Raw genomic sequence first — 17,895 nt, forward strand, 5'->3', positions numbered from 1 at the left:
TTGCCTCTGATATAATGCTCTCCTTCTCCTTTATGTTTGGAATGCAAAAAAAAAAAATCTGTAAATACCTATTCTATTACAGTAAGTCCTCCTTACCTAGGAGAATAATGCAGGATGCTGCAGTCCCATTGACTCATGGGATAAATTGACCCCAGGAGTTCCGTTTTTTTTTTCTTCTTGTGAGAGTTTGGAGAACAGGAGGATGGCTGCGGGAGAGCTAGAGATTGGCTGGGGAAGAGCTAGAGGACGGCTGGAGGTGGGCTAGAGGGTGGCTGGAAGTGGGCTAGAGTACACAACTACATGTACACAAAGGGATGGAAGCACTTTGTCTTTATTGCAGGTGTGGCTGCACTGTTCCTTACCGCACATGCGCTACCAAACATTTTTGTATATGTTACTATAGCAGCGTAGAGGAAGTTTACTGCTGCTGCAATTGCAAAGCTTACACCAAGGGCTGAAAGTGCTGTGTGCAGTGTGCAGTTGTGGTCGAGATATGGGCTTAGCACGAATGCACAAAATGTTACACAGACTGCGGGGTGGAATAAGTTGGCTATGGCTTTACTTGCCAATAGTTTCGATGCATGAAGGATAATAGTAAGTATTAAAACATGCAATTTTTTACAAAGAATCAAGATTTAGCAAAAACATGCTATATAGCATAATCACTAACTTAAAAGCCTAAAGGTATTATGACGGGTGTCACTTTGGGCCAGGGGGTCCGTGGAACACAGAATTACTTGGGGAGTTTGGGAAACCCTTGTTTCAGCTCCCCATGCACCTCCTATGTCTAAGTCACCCTGTATCCCTAAGAGGGGCACAGGGTGACCGAGAACCCCAGTCCAGTCTCTGATCTGGACTAAATGGACATACTGTACAACCACACTGGAATGTTGTATGTGTATGTATATATATATATATATATATATATATATATATATATATATATATATAGTCTCATACTATGGTGTTGTCAGGGCTGGGCTCAGCCCTTCCTTCTCTGAGCTGGCCGCTCAGCTGTTGGCCAATTGCCAGCTCCTATCTCTCCACAGTGACACAACTGCTGATGATATCCTGCTCGTCAGTCCTGCCTACTTAAGCCGTCCAGTCCAGATGATCTCTGCCTTCACCTTGGTCACATCTCTAGAGATGCTCTCCTGTTTTCCTGTTAAAGACTTGCTTGGCTGACATTCCGTCTGGCTCCAGATCCTGCTTGCTGTTCTACTACGCTGTTCTCTGGCTCCCTAATATTTTGGCTTGTCTGACTATCTGTTACAGTTCCTGAACTCTGGCTATGTTTTGATTATGTTTACTGTTTACCTTTTTTTATTAGTATTAAACAAGTGTGATTTAACTGTACTTCTGTCTCAGTCTGATTCATGGATTCTGACAGGTGTGCTCTGTGTTGGGTCGTTTGGGGTGTGCCTGTATTTCATTGTTCTATTCTGTTTGTCTGCCTTGGGTATTATGGGATGTGTATGTAGAGTAGCTGTGAGAGGGTAGGGGAGGAAATTCCTCCAACAGCTCTCCCTGCTGACTGGACAGTCTATCCCACCCTGAATGCAAGGGGGGGGGGTTGTCCTGAGTGTTACCTCTGTGTACATGGGTTTCCTGCAGTCTGGCACATCCAAACCTCCACCTGGATCCAAGGTCTGGATAGCAGAAGAGGAGAGATACAGATACCAGCTGTCATGGAAAAGGAATTCGGAAGGAGGTTGAGAGAGATGCAGATACAGTACAGAGGATCTAGGATGGTATGATTCTATCCACTGGGAACCCTGGAAGGAAGCGCTAGCCCGTGAGCAGCGACACCAGGGAAAAATTCTCTCCTCCTTCCAGGAAAGGTATTGGTCACAGTACAAAGTGTGAATGGTGTTTTTGGGGAGACAACCACACAAGGAATGGAAAGCTGAGGTAACCAGGCTGGTCCAGGTGGAGATGCGGTTGGAGGAGAGCTACAGAGCCCTCAGCTGATACGTAGCCCAAGTGTGCCCATGGACAGCGGATGACACCCCAACAGAAGTCTTTGGCTACAGTGGTCTGGGGCTGTTATTAGAGAAGCTGTCCAAGGACCCTGACTTTGGAAGCAATTTGGAGTGGCGTTTGGAAAAAATCTCGGAATACAGAGAACGGATGCTGAATGTCTCAGAAGTTCCCTGGGCACTGGAAGATTTTGAGTTTTTAGTCCAATCAAGAAAGGGAGCTAGAGATCGCCTACGGACGGTTGCTAGATTCTGCTCAGAAGCAGGTCTGGACTCCCTTTGGGACTATCAGGAAATATAACTCTGAAATCCTGGCCGAAGAGTCAGCAATGTGGCATAGTGACAGTGTGCTTTATCCATCTCCGCCAGGAGCTATGGATGCGGAGGTCTTATGGCGGCTGCAGCAAGTGCTGACTGACCTGGATGATCCTGTTTCATTATGGGATGATCTTGGAAGGAGGAATTGTGTCTGTTAAGCAGCTGGATGAGGGTACGAGAGATGGAGCAGTCGGCTCATCTCTCCAGCCACAGACCACAGAATGTATGGATTTAATTGACCATTCATCGAAGGATGTTATGGGTTATGAGTCACATGCCAAAGTGTTGGCTCTGGGCCCAAGTGCAGCCAACCCATGCCCTGGATTTTCAGCAATCCCAGAGACTTGTGATTTAATGGACTTTTCTGCTGAGGAAGAACAACCGAGTGAGCCTCCAGCAAAAGAGCTCCAGGGAGAGAATGCAATTGTCACCTTACAACTTCTGCTTGACCGGTTGTCGGTGGATGGGACTACGGTCTCCACCTGTATAGTCCAGGGATGCTGGGCAGTCGGCCCAGATCTCCAACAGCATGATGAAGTGAGCCCAGCCACCCTGTCTTCTCCCCAGCGGCTGAAAGGACTCAAGAGAGAATGGCCAGTCCGCACTTCTCTCCAGCGGTGGGTATGTTCTCTGAGAGAGGCAGAGGTTGGCTGGGTGAGTAATGCTATATTTGGGACAATTTATTTGGGGTACTCTGTGTATACTGGCATTAGGGGACTGGAAATACTGACTAATTTTGTAGTCAACCCGCCTGGGGTATCCTCCTGTGTTAGTCTGCTGCCGAAAGGAGAGAGATGTGACAGGAGTCATATTGGGCGGGGGGCCCGTGGAACCCACAATCCCTTTGGGAGGTTGGGAAACCCTTGTTTCAGCTCCCCATGCACCTCCTATGTCTAAGTCACCCTGTGTCCCTAACAAGGTCATAGAGTGACAGAGAACCCCAGTCTGATCTTTGCTAAATTGGACTCACTGTACAACCACACTGGAATGCTTTGTGTGTGTGTCTGCTTGTCTTCAGCTTGTCTCATACTATGGGGTGTGCTCTGTGTTGGGTCATTTGGGATGTGGCTATATTTCATTGTTCTATTGTGTCTGTCTGCCTTGGGTATTATGGCATGTGTATGTAGATTAGCTGTGAGAAAGGAAGGGGGGAAATTCCTCCAACAGCTCTCCCAGCTGATTGGACAGTCTATCCTGCCCTGAATGCAAAAAGAGGGGGGGGGGGGGTTGTCCTGAGTGTTATCTCTGTGTACATGGGTTTCAATAAACAGTTTCATGTTTAGCAACCAAGATGAGTACTGTCTAGTTATGGGTTGTCAACGGTTTGGAATATCTGATATCTATATTCAGACTGGGAGGAAACAGTATATGACGAAAGCAGTCAAGCGGAATGTGGGATGTTTTGTTACAGGCATATTTTTTAAATTACCAGCTTTGCCTGTAGTTCCTCTTTACACCGGGGTCCTCTTCCACTCCTCCATTACGACATCACAGAGCTGGTGGATATTAGATAACTTGCGCTCCTCCACCTTCCGTTTGATAATGCCCCAAAGATGCTCAATAAGGTTTAGGTCTGGAGACATGTTTGGCCAGTTCATCACCTTTACCCTCAGCTTCTTTAGCAAGGCAGTGGTCGTCTTGGAGGTGTTGGGGTCATTATCATGTTGGAATACTGCCCTGCGGCCCAGTCTCCGAAGGGAGGGGCTCATGCTCTGCTTCAGTATGTCACAGTACATGTTGGTATTCATTATTCCCTCAATAAACTGTAGCTGTCCAGTGCAAGCAGCACGCATGCAGCCCCAGACAATGACATTCCCACCACCATGCTTCACTGTAGGCAAGACACACTTGTCTTTGTACTCCTCACCTGGTTGACGCCACACACGCTTCACACCATCTAAACCAAATACGTTTATCTTGGTCTCATCAGACCATAGGACATGGTTCCAGTAATCCTTGTCCTTAGTCTGCTTGTCTTCAGCAAACTATGTGCAGGCTTTCTTTCTTCATCTTTAGAAGAGGCTTCCTTCTGGGACGACAGCCATGCAGACCAATTTGATTCAGTGCACAGCTTATGGTCTGAGCATCAACAGGCTGACCCCCCCCCCCACCCCTTCAACCTCTGCAGCAATGCAGGCAGCACTCATACATCTATTTCCCAAAGACAACCACTGGATATGATGCTGAGTGTGTGCTTTCAACTTTGGTCGACCATGGCGAGACTTGTTCTGAGTGGAATCTGTCCTGTTAATCCACTGTATGGTCTTGGCTACTGTGCTAGAGCACAATTTCAGGGTCTTGGCAATCTTCTTATAGCCTAGGCCATCTTTATGTAGAGCAACAATTCTCTTTTTTCAAATCCTCAGAGAGTTTTTTGCCATGAGGTGCCATGTTGAACTTCTCGTGACCAGAATGAGAGAGTGAGAGCGCTAACACCAAATTTAACACACCTGCTCCCCATTCACACCTCAGACATTGTAACACTAACAAGTCACATGACACTGGGGAGGGAAAATGGCTAATTGGGCCCAATTTGGACATTTTAACTTAGGGGTGTACTCACTTTTGTTGCCCGCGATTTAGACATTATTTGCTGTATGTTGCGTTATTTTGAGGGGACAGCAAATTTATACAGCTATACGAGCTGTACACTCACTACTTTACATTCTAACAAAGTGTAATTTCTTCAGTGTTGTCACATGAAAAGATATAATAAAATATTTAGAAAAATGTGAGGGGTGTACTCACTTTTGTGAGATACTATATATATATGGATAGATAGATAGTTTCTCTTGAAATTTGTTTTTGAATATAATCTTATATACTTGAAAAATGGAAATGCAAATATGATAGATCTGAATATTTTCCAAGCTACATTACAATTCAAAAGTATTAAATATCTTCTAAAAATGAAAAGATGGTCATTAATTATTAACCTTAACTTTAAAAGTATTGCAACAAAATATAATGTAACCCAAACAAACTTATTATTAGAAATATATTGATAAAAAAATATCTTAATTTTAATTTACATAGATATATTTTTCAACTTTTCAGAAATATAAAAAAAATGTAAATACAAAATAAAGCATTACAAATAAAATATAGATATTGAAATTGCTGTCTAAATTGTGGCACTATGGAGAAATAAATAAATAAATACATACATAAAAAGCCTTTAAAATCCAACAGTCCATGTTATTATTCAAATTGGATGGTGTGGTGTGATTATCATGGGCAGTAGAAGATGGCCATAGCTACTGTTGTTTTGATATTTGTGTGAAGAGCAAATTTAACTCTAAATCTGTTGGCAAGACCTTGCTTCACCCACGTAATCTGGAAAACATCCATATGTGAGGCTTGTCTAAGCCCCTGAGAAGACTGTTGCCCTCCTGCTCATGTCCGCCAGCTCTCTGATCTGACTTTCATACTTAATCTGGTCTAATCCTACTGAGCATTAACTTCATCTGTGCAATGAAACCTGTAGTATCCATTCTAATATTTGGTGAGGAAGGCATTTACTAAATTACTTGCTGAAATCATATGGTGTTGTTTAGCTCTTTATTTTAATCAGATGATGCATCTCGGGGACACATTATCTGTGGTTTAGCTGCAAACCCAGGTTTGTCTTTTTATGAACAAAGAACCTTGCCCGTATTTCATCACTTTTGAACTGTTACTATTTGATGGATGTCACAACGAGCAGAGTTTCAGTAACAAACATGTTTCATAATATTAAGTTCACCGGGGCTGAAGTATAAAAGGCAACGCTATAAAATGTTTTACCAGGTAGTCAGTAACTTTCTCAAGGATATCCCTGAACAAAAGGCAGATTTATTAAAAGGAAAACCATCAAAGGATAATCTAATAAAATGGCTTTCCAATTTAAAGCAACAGTACATCAAATGATAAAATTATGTTTAAATGATTTAATTGTTTTAAATATTTTGAACATCTTTGCTACAGGTTCAAAAAACGTGAAGTATTTCCCAAAATAAAGTTCAGCTAAAAAAAAAAAAAAAAAAAAAACGGAAGAAAGAAATAAAAGGAAAATACACATCTTTCAATGTAAAGAAGCTGTAGCAGAACTATGAATTGAACTATAATGGTGACAAGCTTGATTAATGCTATTTCTGACAACTCCACTGAAATAATACCTGTTCTCTTAATTACATGTTACAATATGTCGTAGGATGATTTATCCAGAGAATAAAGAATATGATACAATGTTCCTCCCTATTACCTTGCTGTTAATAACTGTCTACTTAACTTTAGCAGCTTTCAGAAACATCAGATATAATTTGCTTCTCTTCTTGAACGATTGACGTATACAAGTTGCTGATTTTTTTTCCCTTCTGTAAAGGTCTCATATGCATTTAAAACACTCTAAGTAGCTATTACAATTCAGCAGAAGACCACAGATCACTGGAAGACATTTTCTTATACATGAATTATTTGGGACCCCACTTAAGATAGCTCGTGTCACAACAGATTGTTAAAGCGGGTTTGCTCAGAAAACATTATTTTGGCGATCACTTGAATGCCAAAAAAAAAAAAAAAAAGCACAACCTTGCACTAATATCAATAGTCAGATCTTTAGTAACAAGTAAGCTAATTGAGCTGTTTGTGTTGATAAACTCCCTTTCCTCCAGACTGTTCCTCCCTGAACCATAATTATTTGCAATTTGCTTAAGTCGTCCATTTACTGATACGTCAAGCATGAAACAGAGGCAATTTCACAAAATGGAAATGCTTCTCAAATTCAATCTTCAGGAAATAATGTGGTACAAGTTACTCCGTGATAGAAGACTACCTCATGACTGTCACATCGAGATGAATATTAATTTGTTGAGGTTAAGGCGGTTTAGTGCTTCATTTGTTGACTTTGCTTAGCCGTCAGAGAGCAGAGCAGCGCAATTATTCCAACAAATCTATTTTTCTCCCCCTCTTTTTTAACATGAGTTACCATTTTATGTACTTACCAGTCAGCACACATAACAATGTCAAAATGTCCTTCCAGTTGAGAGACATCTGTCTCATTATCCCACCGTAAAATGCTAAAGGGAGACATGAAAAAAATGTGATTTTAATATTTTGCATTTTTAACACCATGGATTTTCGTGACATTCGCGCAATGGTTGAAAAAGCAAATAAAATGTTGGCAAACATATCACATGATCACTTTTATCAGTTCCTTCAGGATACGGTGATCAAAAAAAATAATAAAAGAAGAAGAAAACCAGAAAGGGGGTAAAAAGGAAAACTGTTTCCTATGTTTTGTAGTCTACCTAATGCATCGGACAATGCAACAGCACCCAAAAACCCTTCTAAAACATAAAGCCAACCATGCATGTCAATGATTTGACAATCTGACAATCTTTTCCTTTAAAGGAAAATATCCGCTGATTAGGATACATCATAAAAGCAGACCGTTGGCTGAGAACCAAAACTTTAGAAAATATCCAGCCATTCTAATCATCTTTTCCCTTGGAATGTTATATGGTTTGTTGGCCAATGAAATGATTTGTCACACACTATCTCATGAAAAACCGGCGTCTGTATTGAGCTATCTTTATCTTCCATCAACAGTGAATATTTTTTGTGAAACAACGGCAAATATTGGTGTTTAAACCGTAAATATGAATTACCAAGAGCTTCAGTCATGGCATATAGGTATTATGTTGCTTTTGCTATAAGTCTTAAATATTCTAAATAAAAACACATTATTTAAAAAAAAAATCAGTTGCACAGTTCAACAAATTATTAAAATATTTTTTTCTATTTATTTTGGCAGCAGAAATTGTATGAGTGAATTGGCAAGGCTGTTTTTTTGCATAATGTAGAAGATTTAAAGGGTTCCAGCCATGATTTGGCTTATGTGTGTATCTAAATGTTCAGTCTTTAATTATTACAGTGTAAATGTGCAAGATTACTTATTTAACAATTACATTCTATCTGAAACTGATACAGTATCTCGAGCATCAATGAGAGTTGATACTTGTCAACCTTGCACATTTTACATGCAGAAACTTAAAGGAAAGTGTGCTATACCACTTGTAGCCTCTATTGGAGGCCGACATGGTGACAAGGCAAGAGCCAATTGTCACTCTATAACAGGGCTTGCCAGAACAAGAACCTTCATTGCAGGACCATCAGGAATAATTCGAATAAAAGCTGCACATTTAAAATAATGGAAAATTTACATTTGGAATTACATCAGCATGTTATAGCATTAATGAGATGAGTTTTATATATGTGGATGATTTGAAATACTTCTATCCAGAAAGCCAAAAGGTGACAAATAATGCACATTGTTTTTAAGATACCACTGTCTGTATCAATGTACAGTATCTGAAAATTTGGTGCAAAATCTTTTGGTTGATAAACACTATGATCACAAAGAGGATCTAAACATAAGCTGTCGGTTTGAAAATCGAATTTTTGTTTCCCTGCTGAGGAGATGAGCCTTCCCTGTTTGTTCTGATAACCGTTGTCAGGTGAAGGAAAACCTAAAATGTAATTTGTCAGAAATAGAGGGTAAATCTTCCAATAGCACAAATTCTTCTGGTGACAGCTCTCTAAAAGGGGATTTTGTTTACTTTGGGGAGATCTCCTCATACTTCCTGTTGTGTCGTTAGACAGGATGTAAAGAAACATCCCCCCCCCCTCCGATGGGACACAGACATAAAAAATAAGTACATAGATACATAAAAAGATTCTACTTGTTGTAAACAGACAAAAAGACAAAGATTGTGTGCCTTAAATAAATGTGCAATAACTATAAAGTGCCAAACTGAATAATATGTGACAACCAAAACCGTGCTTTTTATCACATATTATTTAATTTGCCACTTTATAGTTTTGGCACATTTATTTAAGGAGTGCAATCTTTGTCTTTTTCAACATAATTCAGCATTTACAGATGTAAGACATGCAGCTTCTATACAGGGTGTATATTTTGTGTAGGGACCCATTACCATTAAATAAAAAGATTCTACTGCACATACCTGGTGATTTCATACCACCTGCGGATATGCCACTGAGTACAATCAAATTAGTCTCCATGCTTTGAAAACTCCTTAGTTGCAAACACTTCTATACTTTTTGGTAATATTGCGGTTTAGATTATTTTTAATACTTAGCTTTCAGTGTACAGTATGCAGCGATGAGGGCTTTTTATGTGCAAATCAACTGATCTCCTAAACCAGATACAGTAACTAATTTGTTGTCTCTGCCAACCATCGATGCTTAGATTTACAATTAAAGCTTAGCCGATATGGATATAGTGTACAGATCTCAGCACAATTGGAGCAACTGGTTTTTAGGTGTAGCCCATTAATTTGTAGGGAATCAACCCAGTATATAACTTTAATCAATTTTCAAAAACATATAAATCCACTAACTCTTCTATATATAGGCGACAGTGACACAACAAGTAATTAAAACAAACATTTAAATGTTAAGCTTAAGAATATTTCTCCCACTAAGCTTTCCTTGTCTCATAACAATAAGGGAGTTCCACATTTGTTGGAGGAGCTTCTACTCTACTCTAATTTCAAGTCTCTTGTATATACATATTGAGTTGTGACACGACATTGATACTTTAAAGAGTAATAACAGTAAGTTGAGGCTTATAACATTAGACTCAGGACAGTGGTTTTGAGGATAGACGCTTCACCGAGCATCTCACAAATTGTCTCCTCCTCCCATATGGTACCTGCTGGTCTTTCTAAAGCTCCGATCCATAATTAAGTCTTAAGTAATTGTCCATGACCATGCTGACTCTTTCATCTCAATCCTTGTGCCATTAGTTATAGAGGTGATCCAATTAACAGCTGGAAGTCATAACCAATGGTGAACTCTACAAAGAAACATGCAGTCTTATAGAAACTCTATGAGCACCTGTCTAACTATATCACAGACACTTCTGGTGGTCTCTTTAAATTGCCTTGCATGTCATTTAATAAGCACCCCTTTAACAATGCACCAGTCTTTGTTCTACCACAGATGTTCTAGTTATTATTTAGTATCCTACTTTTAAATTAGAAATAAATAAATAAAAGAAACAAAAACACTACTTGCAATGTTTCTTTTCATTTCAGCTTTCTTTTATTTCAGCTTATTTCCGCTCCAGGCAGATATAAATAAATGTAATCAATAATACATCATAAAATGTATTAAGCAGTGTAAGTGCCTGAATTTGACCTGGTATCAGCATCTTGAAATCCCTGTACAACAGCACTCAGAGTGGGGAAGGAGGAAGCAGCTCAAGGAGCCAATCAACTGTGCGTATGTGCTCACAAGGATCATGCTGATAGGAGTGCATGAGAGCAAAGTGACAGAGAGATAAGCACATTAGTTTGCTGCTTCTCCTGTTACTGTCCAGTCACAGGTTGGTGGAGGGACAAGACCTGTAAATGATAGCAAACTGTAGAAGAGAAAAATCAAAGCTCTCCTGTCCTGCCTGACAGAACTGTGCTGCGTGAGGGGCTTTGTAAACATCAGAATTAGATCAACAGAAATATAAATCATTTGGCAGGTATAACAGCTCCACTATATGTACTAAATCTGTGTATTTGTTCTGATTAAAACATGCCATAAGTTACTTTGTTGAAGAAACAGCAATTCTGTAAATAGTTTGTTCTGTTGGACCTCTGCTTCCACATGGAGATTTGGCTAAAAGTTATTTTATTATGGCTATGGCCTCTTTACCAGAAAAATAAATGGTAAGACTGTAATCAATTGCCATTAAACTGCATCTGAAATCTACTTAGAGTTTCAGATGAAAATTTCACTATGCTTTATAGTTTAGATGGACCTAAAAGAGTAAAACAACTTTGCTCACCTGCCTACATTGGTTCTTTTTTGCATCTTAGCACTGTCTCCGATATGATACAACTGATCCTAAGATTTTAGTTTACCTCCTACATTGGTCTTTTTGGGGCCCGATCAGACCAATCTAGATCAGCTGCATTCAGCGTGGGGATAGTTTTCAGCACAAACTACATACATTTTCCTGTATATGTCACGTCACGTAATATTGTCTATGACAATATTGGTAGTATCATCATTGTAATTCTTGATGTAGTTATCATCAGTGTTGGTTTCATTGATGATGATGAGGTTTAGGGGTTAGGTTGAGGTATAAGATTAGGGAAAGGGGTACATTTAGGTTAAAGCCCATCTACAGGGCTCAATGTTTCTTCCAGGCTTCCGAGAGGAGAGCGAGAGGAGTTTTTTCCAGGTTACAAGGACAGACATTTTTATATAAAAAAAAAGTTCTTAGGCCATTTTGTGTGTTGGTCTATCTGAAGAGCCTCCAATATCTCTAGAAGGCAAACCATACAATTGCAAATCCTGGGAAAGCCCAGAGACACTTCCAAAAAAAAAAATCTCACACCAATATTATAAAATAAAGCAAAGTCTAATTAGGGCAATTAGGGTGTATAAGTATACTCAAATTCTAACCAGTCATCCAACATCTATTGGAAAATCGAGGTTTGTCATTTCATTTGAGCCCTCTGGATCCTGGAAGACTTAGTGATTATTAGGTTGGAGTAATAAGTAGAAATACACTTTGTTGATCCCTCCAGGCCAGCATTCCCTGATCACATGTGAGCGTTGCAGGTAATGAAAGTATGCTGTATGGATGACTCCATGGTTCTCCTGTAGATAGAGATTTATCCTGGCCTTCTTTATGGAAGGCATGGTTAACAGTAGAGGATTTTAAAGGGTAACTCCACTTTAATGGAAAATTATAGCAAATAAAAAAAATATATAACACATACAATTGCCACACAAGCCATTTTCTAATTTAATGTTATTAAACATTACATTTCCTTTTAAAATGACAGTTGCTGCATATTTCTGTAAAATTCAATACAATATAGCAACCAGGAGGCCTTCTGTACACCGATGGTGTACAGAAGTTTCCCAGAAATATCATTCCCTGCTTGTGTGATCGGCTGATTATATTGACCAAAAACATTCCCATTCGGGAATCAGTATTCCAATGACATAGTGGAACATACAGCTTTTTCTTAAGAGCAGGAAATAAAATCCTTGCAATGTACATAGATTACCCATTGTTTTTTGTTTTTTTTCTTGACAAAAGTGGAGTTACTCTTTCACAGTACTGGAGATAATAGCTGTGTCTAGGTGTGAGGAAATGGGTCCTATATAAGGAAATATGCAGTCATTCTTTGGAAGTAAAAGAAGTAAAAGTTGGTAAAATCCAGACCTGCTAAACATTGTGGGCACTCTATGGGTATTTTGTGACCAAAGAAAGAACAGAGAACAGAGATAATTTTTTAATCAAAAATACTTTACTGTATTAGGTAGGGAGCGTTAGTAAGCATGTAAAGTGACAAGCAAGATTTCAATAGGAAAGAGGAGATTAATATTAGATATTACATTACATATTTAGTGATGAGAAGCTGAACCTGCTACTAGATATTTAAATGTACCCACCACCTGTAAATGAGAGGAAGGGTGTATATTTTGAGTAGTCACCAGGTTGGGGTGGACATAAAAGATTTATGAAAATTGACTTTTAAATCCAAGCATTTCCCAAATTCCTCTAAGATGCACAATAGATGGTGCAGAAATTGGTTGGGATATTCCAGATATATCATTGACACCTGTATAGGACACACATTCTTCTGGGAAGTTATTACGTAGACGCTTGATGTGAGGGGAGATTTGACTGAAGGCCACCCGCTGCTCAATAGCTAATAAAAAAAGAATAGGAAAAAGAGAACAACCCTAAAGGGTACCTCGGTAGATGGGAAAAGGTTGAGAAATGTCCATATTTCTAATCCTTGCAGCTGGGAAAGTGTATAACACAATGTTCCAAAGAATGAGACTGGGGTCAAAATCTAAGAGTTTCAACATTCATGGGGTCTATCTGCTTTATACAGTGATTATATGGGTGTATAAAAATATTACTGCTCTGCCGGTGTATAAACTGTAAATTCATGGAACGTTTATGAATGTTGAATCTAGTGGAACATTCTTCAATGAAGCCAACACGTCCTATCAGGGAACTAATGCATCTATTTAACATCTCTAGGATTTTGTCATCTACAATAATGTGAGATATCAAATAATACAAATCACATCCTAGAGGAGTCTTCCCTTGTCTTCAGAATAAGAACTTTTCATGCTTCCTTCATTGAGGTAAGTAGAGTCAGGAGCTTAATTAAATGTATCAAACAAATGTTTGCTTAGTTGCTGACTGAACTTATGATACCATCCTAGCAATGCTGGGAATATAAAAACTGCAAGCTCAAACTTCTATGTGGTGCATCTAGCTCTGCACTAATCTGTAGGGGTAGTTGTACAATAGAGAAGAGATCGCAGTCAAGTCCCTCCATAAACCACAACAATCAGATTAAAGGACAATAAAAGCATCCAGTAATTCTGAGGTACAAGTAAGGGTTTGATGTGAAGACGTAGAAAGATCTTAGGAATTGAGATTGTCTTATACTCTAGTTTGTACACCAGCAATTTACCAGTTCTGTTTCCAAATTCAGTTTTTGTTGAGTATATAGCAATTTATTATTTGGTTAGCTCATGAGCTCAGGCTCCTCAGATGGCCACATCAGGAAGCAGTTTTGCTAAGGGCTGCAGGAGGCACATCTGTGCACGCAGTGGGTATTACCACTTATGGGCACACACGGCAAATATCTGTACAAGTTCCAACTTCAGAAACGAGCTGTGTGTTTGTGCATGCAAGATAATAACCTTTTAAATGCACAGGTGTGCCACAGGTTTCTGCCAGGTTCAGAAGAGGATCGGGGGAAGGATAATATCCCTTAGACGAAGATCCTTTTTGAGAACGATATTACTGTTCATTGGGTCTGTTTTAAGATCAAGGCTTTCAAAGGAGAGATATTAACTACTAGCCGACCAGCCACCACAGTTATACTGAGGCAGGTTGGGCACAGCTCCGCAAATCGCCATATATAGGTATACATCGGCTCTTTAAGACGCTGTTGCAGGCGCCCACTCCGCCCCGCCGGCATGCGCACCGGCAGCGTGTCACCAGAGCTGATATGCACGCCCGGCCGGCACGGTCTCCCCCGGGCACCTGAGATCATTTGTGACAGAACGAGAATGTGTGTGTGTAAACACACTAATCCTGAATCTGTCAGGGGAGAGGACACAGATCGTGTGTTCCTACTAAGTAGGAACACACGATCTGTCACCTCCTCTAGTCACTTCCACCCCCCCCCCCCCAGTTAGAACACACAGTGAGGGAACACATTTAATTCCTTGATCGCCCCCCTAGTGTTAACCCCTTCCCTACCAGTGACATTTACACAGTAATCAGTGGCTATTTTTAGCGCTGATCGCTGTATAAATGTCAATGGTTACAAAAGAGTACTGTATGGCTGCCACTGTAGCTAAGGTCACTGTCAGTCTAGCTGCACATGGAAATGCAACCTTATTACTTAAACTGAAAATCAATCAGGTGTCTTGGGCTAGCACTGAGTAGGGATGTTACAAGGGGAATGATGTGTGCCCTTTCTGTGATGAAAGCAGGTGAGAGATCCATAAATGACAGGGTAGTAGTAAGCCAATTTTCAAGAAATGTTTTGTAGATATTTCCCTCTGGATAACAAATGAGGCAAAATTTCCCCTAAAATTATCCAAATTGTCCAGCGTTCTCTATTAAGTGATTTTGTATCCTGTGGCAATGGATAGACTATACCCTCCAGTATCCCTTTTATTCCTGTAGCCTTCACCCTTAAATTATTTGGGTCTCATGTAAATAATCTGGTGATGAAATTCCTTTGATGGCAGGTGGCAACACCGTAACCTCATCAAAGCACCTGTGCAATTGTTTAGAATCCTAGAAGTAACATACCCTAAAGTTACAATTGTGGCAGTGAATACAATGCCCTAATGGATACTCAAGTTGCTCAGCATTATGTCATATCTTACAGAGTTGCCTAAAAATTGTATCTACGCTCTTTATCTTTTAATCAATATCCTTTTATTATTTGGCATAAACAACACTGAATATCTGACTAGAAGCTTAATACACAGCTTAAATAAATACTAATCACCTGCCAAAATATCCAGGAACCCATGCAAAAAAACTCAGCCAGGTTCTAGACGTCTCTTCAGCATACACTACAGGTAAACAACACAGCCTTGGCCACACTGGCCTGCCATTGAGTAATGAATCAGCAAAAGCACATCTATGAGCTCATTCCTCTTCCTTATTGTAAACACATTCCCTGTGTTAGACTGTAAGCACAGTGCAAGGCCTCATGTACACTGCTGCTGGTAAACAGACGTTTAGGACCAGTTGGGCATTTTTTTTCAACTGCTTCTGAACTCTCCTCTATGTTATCTTATCTGTGTATGTACATAGAGTCATTTACAGTCATTTCTAGGCAGTTGAGTTTAGAGGGTTTTTATTTGGAATGCAAAAAAATAGGCTCAGAAGCTGAGTTTACAGGCATTTCAAGTGCCAAATGCTTCTAAACACATGTTTACAGGTGTTTTTCATTTCTGGATATTTAAAAAAAAAAACGCTTCTAAACGCAAACACACCATTTAAATGCGACAGAACGGATGTTTTAAACATGGGTTACTATCTGTCATGTTAAATCATTCAGGAGAGGTTGTAAAAACGTCCCGTGTACATGAAGCTTAAAGCAAAAAAGCTCTGATTGGTTGACAATGCTGACCCTTTCTCCCAGAATGAGTGCTGTGCAAAGGGATACTGTGCAGGTAGCTATAGACATAATAAAATGGTTGTAAACCACTGAAATGAAACATGAACAACACATATCCTCATAGTGTATACTTGCCTAAGTCCACAGTAAGCATTTTGTTTGGCTCCTGTCTGCTCTCTTCTTCATCTGCTATCTGCATGTGTCACATCTGGCAGTTTTCCCTGACATTAGGCAATCCTTGGAGATAGCCCACCCCTACCTCTAGCACACAGCAGGCGATTGACAGCCTCAGATGTGCATGTATTGCAACACGACTGTGTAGAGGGAGGTGTACCATTAGGATGATCTATACAACCATTCTTCATATTATTGAAAAACCAGTGTACAAATGCAGATAAAACCAGTTGCAGCGTTTCAGCCTAAAAGGCCTTAGTCATAGCTACCAGTGGGAGGTGTGTCTTTTCCCACCAATCAGGTCTCAGATTACACTTAGCTCTGTGCTGTGGCATCAGATCCCCACCCCTGTCCAATGGAAGCTGAGAAATACCATCTAAACATTGTACTTTGGAAGGCTGTAGAGGAGAGAAGGCTGCAGATAAACAAGCACATCTTATGTATTGGTGTATCACCCGAGGCTCCTCACTTGCGTGGGCTTTGGTAAGGGTTCATTATCATTTTAAGGTATATACTGTATGATAGATAAAATATCTACATCTTTATCCCATTGGAGAGATTGTTGGTCAATTCCTGCTCTGTAAACCCAACAGGAATAAAGAAGAAATCTTTAAAAAGAAAAGCATATTCACTCTTAAACTGTTGTCATGGAAAGAACTGTGACTATTGGAAGATTCCGTCTTTATCTTTGTTATGGTGACAGCTGAAATGTTAAAGAGCAACTCCACTATTGTTGAGGAAAAAAATAAACATCCCTCTCTGGGTGTTCAATGCAGAGTGCAAGGAGTTTAATGCCACGTACACACGAGCGGATTGTATGGCATACTTAGTCCGTCATACAATCCGACGGACAATCCGTCGTAGTTTCCACTGAATGGACTTGACCACACACGGATACACAAACAGTCCGTCGAAAGCTTGCACGATGACGTGTACAGCACGTACGATGGGACTAGAAATAGGAAGTCCAAGACACAGCAAAGCACCCTTCCACCGTGTAAATCCTTTCTGGGCATGCGCCATTCTTAGTTCGTCGAACTAGCATACTGACGACCGTATTGTCCGCTGAAACCAAAGTACGACGGACAGAATTTTGGAAAAACCGAAATTCTTAGTACTCCGGACTGCACGCTGAAAAAGTCAGCTGAAGCCCACACACGAGCGGATTGTCCGCTGAAATGTGTTTCAACGGACTAAGTACGTCAAACAGTTCGACCGTGTGTACGCGGCATAACAAACTTTGTTTCAGATTCCTACCTTGTGTTATACTGAAGAAACCCCTGCATGTTTGCCTGTGTCAAGAGAAAGCAAATCTAATGGGAGTGGTTTCCTGAATATCAATCAGCTGCTGCACCTATAGGCCACTAATGAGGGAAGATTGCATGGTTCCCTTTAGACATGATTTCCTGTTGGGAGTATCTCACCAAAAATGTAATTTTTTTTGCAGGGGATGCCTGATATCTGACTTGTATCTTAGTGCAGACTTCTGAGAAAATCAATGAGCCAATCACACAAGCAGGAAATGATCTTTCTGGGGGGCGTTCTGTACACCTGTGTACAGAACACCTCCAAGTAGCCATATTGCATTTTACAGAATGTTACAGAGCTGCAGATTGAAAAGGAAAGGTCATTTTTAATAACATTTAATTCAAATATGATGTGTTGCAATTGTATATGCTATATTATTATTTCTTTTTATTTGCAATTTTTTTTTGCCCAGAAAAGTGGAGATC

The 17,895-nt window shown here is 40.0% G+C and overlaps 1 protein-coding gene across 1 annotated transcript in view; it reads right to left on the bottom strand.

Moving 5' to 3' along the window:
• CAMKMT (calmodulin-lysine N-methyltransferase) overlaps positions 1–17,895 on the bottom strand; it is a 662,536-nt gene that overhangs the window by 123,345 nt on the left and 521,296 nt on the right. Inside the window, exon 8 of the mRNA XM_077485659.1 lies at positions 7,280–7,354. Within this exon, the coding sequence (XP_077341785.1) occupies positions 7,280–7,354 (75 nt within the window). The remainder of the gene's footprint in view (positions 1–7,279; positions 7,355–17,895) is intronic.

Source organism: Lithobates pipiens, unplaced genomic scaffold, assembly GCF_037356315.1.
Source record: "Lithobates pipiens isolate NorthernLeopardFrog02 unplaced genomic scaffold, aLitPip1_a1.2 Scaffold_18, whole genome shotgun sequence".
NCBI lineage: Eukaryota > Metazoa > Chordata > Amphibia > Anura > Ranidae > Lithobates > Lithobates pipiens.